The sequence below is a fragment of the Calidris pugnax genome, unplaced genomic scaffold (assembly GCF_001431845.1).
Source record: "Calidris pugnax isolate Ruff unplaced genomic scaffold, ASM143184v1 scaffold479, whole genome shotgun sequence".
Taxonomy (NCBI): Eukaryota; Metazoa; Chordata; class Aves; order Charadriiformes; family Scolopacidae; genus Calidris; species Calidris pugnax.
In genome coordinates this window covers 34,203-41,639 of record NW_015091188.1, presented here as the reverse complement: position 1 = coordinate 41,639, position 7,437 = coordinate 34,203, and the positions used below count along the sequence as shown (strand labels likewise).

At 64.4% G+C, this 7,437-nt stretch overlaps 1 protein-coding gene across 1 annotated transcript in view; it reads right to left on the bottom strand.

The window, feature by feature from the left end:
• Positions 1-6: 6 nt before the first annotated feature.
• The window catches only part of AGAP2 (ArfGAP with GTPase domain, ankyrin repeat and PH domain 2), an 11,041-nt gene continuing 3,610 nt past the window's right edge, over positions 7-7,437 (bottom strand). Inside the window, exons 9-18 of the mRNA XM_014959511.1 lie at positions 7,348-7,437; positions 7,052-7,208; positions 6,842-6,961; positions 6,039-6,185; positions 5,651-5,710; positions 5,183-5,334; positions 4,996-5,086; positions 4,003-4,225; positions 3,282-3,537; positions 7-240 (exon numbers count right to left, since the gene is read on the bottom strand). The exon at positions 7,348-7,437 is cut by the window's right edge and continues 15 nt beyond it. Coding sequence (XP_014814997.1) covers positions 34-240; positions 3,282-3,537; positions 4,003-4,225; positions 4,996-5,086; positions 5,183-5,334; positions 5,651-5,710; positions 6,039-6,185; positions 6,842-6,961; positions 7,052-7,208; positions 7,348-7,437 — 1,503 coding nt within the window. The 3' untranslated portion in view covers positions 7-33. The remainder of the gene's footprint in view (positions 241-3,281; positions 3,538-4,002; positions 4,226-4,995; positions 5,087-5,182; positions 5,335-5,650; positions 5,711-6,038; positions 6,186-6,841; positions 6,962-7,051; positions 7,209-7,347) is intronic.

Genomic DNA, 7,437 nt, shown 5'->3' with positions numbered 1-7,437 from the left:
GGGCTACCGAGCGGGCACCGGGCCCCTCGCTGGCTATACCAGGGCCGTCCGTGGCTCGCAGGGCCCCACGCTGGCGCAGCTGCTCTTGCGGCGGATGCCGGGGGTGGCCGGGCCACCAGGTCCCTCCCCGGGGCAACCGTGTTGCAGGAGGATTTCGGCGCACTCCTGGCTCCCGGCCCGGCGGGCGTAGAAAAGAGCCGTCCGGCCGTGCCCGTCCCGCGCCCGCACGTCGGCCCCGTACTGCGGGCAACCGAGGTGGCACGTTACTTGCCACCCCCCCTCCACCGGCCACCAGCTAGCCGTGGGGTGGGGGCCGGTAGCCACGCTGTCTCCCCTCCCCACCCTCCTGGATGGGCCACCGGCTCTCCCCTGGTGGTGGCATGTGCCTCCCCGTGGCCACCTAATGCCCATGGCCACCCCATCAGTTCTGTGGCCACCCCTTGATTCCCCTGGCCACCTAATGCCCACGGCCATCCCACGAGTCCTGTGACCGCCCCATCAATCCTGTGGCCACCCCATGATTCCCATGGCCACCTAATGCCCATGGCCACCCCAAGATGCCCATGGCCATCCCATGAGTCCCATGGCCACCCCATGATTCCCATGGCCACCCCATGATTCTCCTGGCCACCCCATAATTCCCATGGGCACATAATTCCCACAGCCATCTCCTCGGTCCCATGGCCACCCCACAAGTCCTGTGGCCACCCCATGATTCCCGTGACCATGCCACATCCCCCATGGCCATGCCACGTCCCCCAAAGCCACGTCATGGTCCCCATGACACGCTATCTCCTCCCTGACCATGTCATGGTCCCCATGACCCCACCACGTCCCCCAGAGCCACGCCATGGTCCCCATGACCCCACCACGTCCCCCATAGCCACATCATTGTCCCCATGACCACGCTATCTCCTCCCTGGCCACGCCATGGTCCCCATGACCCCACCACGTCCCCCAAAGCCACGTCATGGTCCCCATGACACGCTATCTCCTCCCTGACCATGTCATGGTCCCCATGACCCCACCACGTCCCCCAGAGCCACGCCATGGTCCCCATGACCCCACCACGTCCCCCATAGCCACATCATTGTCCCCATGACCACGCTATCTCCTCCCTGGCCACGCCATGGTCCCCATGACCCCACCATGTCCCCTAAAGCCACGTCATGGTCCCCATGACCACGCTATCTCCTCCCTGGCCATACCATGCTCCCCATAACCATTCCGTTGCCCCACAGTCTCCCCATGGTCCCCCCCAGCCCCTGCCACCACCCCCCTTCGCCCCCACCTACCCACACCAGCAGCTGGGTGATGACCACCAGGGCCATGTCGCAGGCCACGTGCAGCGCCGTGCGCCGGTCCTTGTCCCCGGGGCTGACGTTGAGCTGCTCCTTCTTGCTGTGGGCCAGGAGCAGCAGCACCGTCTCCAGGTCCTTCTCCTGCACCGCGCAGAAGAGCTGCTCCCCCAGCGGGGCCTCGGCCGGCGGCAGCGGTGCCAGGAAGAGCCGCTGCTCGTACTTGGCCCGAATCCACGACTCCCGCTCCTCCCTGGGCCGGGGGGGGACACACATAATTCCCATGGCCACCCCACAAGTCCCATGGCCACCCAATGAGTCCCATGGACACCTAATGCCCATGGCCACCCCACAAGTCCCATGGTCATCCCACAATTCCTGTGGCCACATAATTCCCATGGCCACCCCATCAGTCCCATGGCCACCCCATCAGTCCCTTGGCCACCACATGAGTCCCATGGCCACCCCATCAGTCCCATGGCCACCCCATCAGCCCCTTGGCCACCCCATCAGTCCCATGGCCAATCCATCAGTCCCATGGCCACCCCGTCAGTCCCTTGGCCACCCCATCAGTCCCATGGCCACCCCATCAGCCCCTTGGCCACCGCACGAGTCCCATGGTCATCCCACAATTCCCGTGGCCACATAATTCCTATGGTGGGACTACGTGGCATCTGGGGAGGTGGTTGGTGGGGAGAGGAAGCTGGGGGGCACCCACCGGGATGACTCGTGGGTGGGCTTGCAGCGGCCCTGGGGGTTCTTCTCCCAGATGCTGTTGGCGGTGGCGTTGCCGATGGAGGTGAGGACCAGCGTCAGCTCCCGGGGCCAGTCGTCCAGGTCGAGGGAGCGGACGCGGGAGAGGTGGGTGCCCAGGTTGCGGTGGATGCCCGAGCACTCGATGCAGATCAAGGCCCCCAGGTTCAGGCTGGCCCAGGCATGGTCCCCATGACCCCACCACGTCCCCCATAGCCACATCATTGTCCCCATGACCACGCTATCTCCTCCCTGGCCACGCCATGGTCCCCATGACCCCACCATGTCCCCTAAAGCCACGTCATGGTCCCCATGACCACGCTATCTCCTCCCTGGCCATCGATGCTTCCTAGTCCAGGGCGTTGGGTGGCCCATGGCAGAGCCCATGACAACCTGTGGCCCATGGTCCACGTGGCCCATGGGTCTTCAGGGACCTTGGCCTCAAGTAACCGATGGCCCCATGTTGACTGTGGCCCCATGTGGACCTTAGCTCCAGGTAACCAATGGCCCCACATGGCCCACAGCCCCAAATAACTGATGGCCCACCAAGGCCCATGGCCCCATAGGGACCATGGCCCCAAGTAACTGATGGCCCCATGTAACCGATGGCCCCACATTGACCATGGGTCCTCATGGACCATGACACCAAGTAACCCATGGCCCCACATGGACTGTGGCCCTACGTGGACCATGGCCCCATGTAACTGATGGCCCACAGTCCTGTAGGGACCATTCCCATGGCCACCCCATGATTCTCCTGGCCACCCCATAATTCCCATGGGCACATAATTCCCACAGCCATCTCCTCGGTCCCATGGCCACCCCACAAGTCCTGTGGCCACCCCATGATTCCCGTGACCATGCCACATCCCCCATGGCCATGCCACGTCCCCCAAAGCCACGTCATGGTCCCCATGACACGCTATCTCCTCCCTGACCATGTCATGGTCCCCATGACCCCACCACGTCCCCCAGAGCCACGCCATGGTCCCCATGACCCCACCACGTCCCCCATAGCCACATCATTGTCCCCATGACCACGCTATCTCCTCCCTGGCCACGCCATGGTCCCCATGACCCCACCATGTCCCCTAAAGCCACGTCATGGTCCCCATGACCACGCTATCTCCTCCCTGGCCATACCATGCTCCCCATAACCATTCCGTTGCCCCACAGTCTCCCCATGGTCCCCCCCAGCCCCTGCCACCACCCCCCTTCGCCCCCACCTACCCACACCAGCAGCTGGGTGATGACCACCAGGGCCATGTCGCAGGCCACGTGCAGCGCCGTGCGCCGGTCCTTGTCCCCGGGGCTGACGTTGAGCTGCTCCTTCTTGCTGTGGGCCAGGAGCAGCAGCACCGTCTCCAGGTCCTTCTCCTGCACCGCGCAGAAGAGCTGCTCCCCCAGCGGGGCCTCGGCCGGCGGCAGCGGTGCCAGGAAGAGCCGCTGCTCGTACTTGGCCCGAATCCACGACTCCCGCTCCTCCCTGGGCCGGGGGGGGACACACATAATTCCCATGGCCACCCCACAAGTCCCATGGCCACCCAATGAGTCCCATGGACACCTAATGCCCATGGCCACCCCACAAGTCCCATGGTCATCCCACAATTCCTGTGGCCACATAATTCCCATGGCCACCCCATCAGTCCCATGGCCACCCCATCAGTCCCTTGGCCACCACATGAGTCCCATGGCCACCCCATCAGTCCCATGGCCACCCCATCAGCCCCTTGGCCACCCCATCAGTCCCATGGCCAATCCATCAGTCCCATGGCCACCCCGTCAGTCCCTTGGCCACCCCATCAGTCCCATGGCCACCCCATCAGCCCCTTGGCCACCGCACGAGTCCCATGGTCATCCCACAATTCCCGTGGCCACATAATTCCTATGGTGGGACTACGTGGCATCTGGGGAGGTGGTTGGTGGGGAGAGGAAGCTGGGGGGCACCCACCGGGATGACTCGTGGGTGGGCTTGCAGCGGCCCTGGGGGTTCTTCTCCCAGATGCTGTTGGCGGTGGCGTTGCCGATGGAGGTGAGGACCAGCGTCAGCTCCCGGGGCCAGTCGTCCAGGTCGAGGGAGCGGACGCGGGAGAGGTGGGTGCCCAGGTTGCGGTGGATGCCCGAGCACTCGATGCAGATCAAGGCCCCCAGGTTCAGGCTGGCCCAGGTGGGGTCTGGAGGGACACACACACACACACAGAGACCATTGGCACCACACGGGGGGCATTAGGTGGCACAGCCCATGGCAACTTGTGGCCATGGCATGACCCCGTGGCAACCTATAGGGTTGTGGCACCTCGTGGTGGCTGGCTTGGTGTGACCCACGGTCCATGTGGCCCATGGCATGGTGTGACCCATGGCCCATGTGTAGGACACGATGCTTCCTAGTCCAGGGCGTTGGGTGGCCCATGGCAGAGCCCATGACAACCTGTGGCCCATGGTCCACGTGGCCCATGGGTCTTCAGGGACCTTGGCCTCAAGTAACCGATGGCCCCATGTTGACTGTGGCCCCATGTGGACCTTAGCTCCAGGTAACCAATGGCCCCACATGGCCCACAGCCCCAAATAACTGATGGCCCACCAAGGCCCATGGCCCCATAGGGACCATGGCCCCAAGTAACTGATGGCCCCATGTAACCGATGGCCCCACATTGACCATGGGTCCTCATGGACCATGACACCAAGTAACCCATGGCCCCACATGGACTGTGGCCCTACGTGGACCATGGCCCCATGTAACTGATGGCCCACAGTCCTGTAGGGACCATGGCCCCACATTGACCATGGGTCCTCATGGACCATGGCCCCAAGTAACCCATGGCCCCATGACACCATGCAACCAACAGCTCCCCGTGGCCCCACAAAGCCCACGTCACTACAACCGACGGCCCCACATGACCAATGCCCCCCTCCCCACCCCCCACTGCCCCCCCAGGAGACTCACTGGGCGCCCCACAGTCCACGCAGAGCGAGTTGCCCCGGGCGTTGCGGATGGCTTGGATGGCCACGGCTTCGCTCTGGCTGTCCATGCGAGCCTGGAGGTGAGGAGGGGGGGTTCAGTGAGCAGGGTGTGGGGATGATGATGTGGTGTCACCTCCCCCCTCCCTGGTCACCATTTTGGGGGGTCTCACCTTGTTCTTGCTGCTCTCGCAGCACTGCAGGCTGGCCAGGATCTGGCTCTCGATGGCCTGCACCCAGGCGTCGCGCTCCTCGAAGCTGCCGGCCTCAAAGTGCCACGTCTGCCCCGTGCTGGACACGATGATGAACTCGAAGTTCTCCTCCTCTGCGGGGAACCAGAGACACCCCCACAAAAACACCCCCCCCCAAACACCCCCCCCAGGTCGGGCAGTGGGACTTGGGGCCAGGCCAAAGTGGGCAAAGGGACACCCCACACCTTGGACCAGGTGCTGGGCTGCCCCACACCCACCCCGTGGCCCCACCAAAGGGGTCCCCCCCACCTGCCCCGCTCCCTGGGGACCTCCCCCCACGAAATCTGTGCCCTCCCCGGGGGGGTGGGGGGTGTGCGATGGCGGCAGGCGAGGATGGGGGACAGCCACATGCATGAGTGGAGCACGGCCACGCGCCACGCGCCGCGTTACCTGTTTTATAAATATTTCTTAAACTACCAAAGCTTTTTAATTTCCACATTTTGCGCTTGGCTGCGGAGGGGTCCGGGGGCAGCGAGAGCAGAGAGAGGAAAGGGGGAAGAGAGAGTCACGAGAGGAGAAACCCCCCCCCCCCCAAAAAAAAAAAACCCCGGGAGAAGTGCTTAAACATCAACAGAAATGACTCCGTTTCTCACTGCTTCTCCATGCCTCTATCACTGAGCCATCTCATTTTTTTTTTACTGCAGCAAATAAGGAAAGCCTCATGGAAATATGGTGGTTACTCTAACATAGAAGACTGGGTGTCATCCCCCCCCGTGGGGGCACGGTGGCCTCGTCCCCATGACTCTGTGGCCACGGAAGGTGGCCCCATGGCTCTCACCTTCCGCCTGCCCGGCCGAGCCCTCTGTCTTGGAGGGCGTCATCAGCTTCTTCCGCCGGTGCTTCTTCCTGTCCATCATGGGCGACGGCGGAGGGTCCTTGCCCGAGCTGCCGGGGCTGGAGATGGCCTCGAAGGTGGGGGGGCCATCTGCAAAGAGACCGGGCTGCTGGGGGCCACCGGGCTTGCCACTGAGGGTCACCAGGGCCATTGGAGTCACCAGGTCCACCAACGCCACTGGGCTCATTGGGGTCATCGGGGCTACCAGGGTCACCAAGTCCAACAGAGCCACTGGGCTCAACCAGGCTCACGGGCCACCAGGTTCACTGGGACCACAAGGGCCACTGGGACCACCAGGGTCACTGGGACCACTGGAGCCACCAGAGTCACCAGGTCCACCAATGCCACTGGGCTCAATGAGGGTCACTGGGATCACAAGGGCCACTGGGACCACCAGAGTCACCAAGTCCACCAGTGCCACTGGGCTCATCAGGGTCACCAAGCTCACAAGAGCCTCCCGGGCTCAGTGGTGGTGGTCACTAGGACCACCAACGCCACCTGGCTCACGAGGGTCACCAAGGCCACCAGGTTCATTGTGGCTTCTGGGATCTCCAGGGCCACCAAGGGCCACCAGGTCCCCAAGGCTCACCAGGGGCCACCAGACTCATTGTGGCCTCTGGGATCTCCAGGGCCACCAAGGGCCGCCAGGCTCCCCAGGGGCCACCGGGCTCAGTGAGGCCACCACGGGCAAGGTCTGGGGGTAGTGGCCAGGTCCACGGGAGGTGCCAGGGAGGGGGGACACTCACCAGAGCCGGAGAGCTTGGCGCTGGAGGCGGAGGCGCAGCGCTGCAGGGACCGCTCGCCCTTTCCCGACCCCTTCATCCCCGGCTCCGGGGGGAGGCTGAGCCCCACGGGGGAGGCACCGGCTGCGGAGACGGGGAGGGGGGAAGGAGCAGGTGACACCGGTGTCCCCTTTGGACGCCCTGACCCTCACCGGTAGCCTCACCGGTACTCACCGCCACCCTCGGCCGCCGTCCCCACGTCCTTCACCAGCCCGTTGATGCTGGCGGAGGGGCCGCAGGCGGAGATGGCGCGGGGGGGTCGCTTCCCGGGGACCTTGACGGTGGTGCGGAGAAGGTCCATCTCCTTCCCGTGGGTGCTGTGGATGTAGTCCTGCCGCAGGGAGAGACACGGGGGGGGGAAGCTGAGACTAGGGGTCGGGGAGGGGGAGGTGTCACCCCCCCCGCCTCCAGCCACTGCTGGTGGGGACAGGGGGATGCGGCGGGGGGGGACGGGACAGGGGGACGCTCACGTTGATGCTGGGGTGGTAGAAGAGGAGCCCGTTGCTGGACAAGGTGACGTATTTCTTCTTCCACTCCTTGTTGAGGGAGTTGCCGCTGCG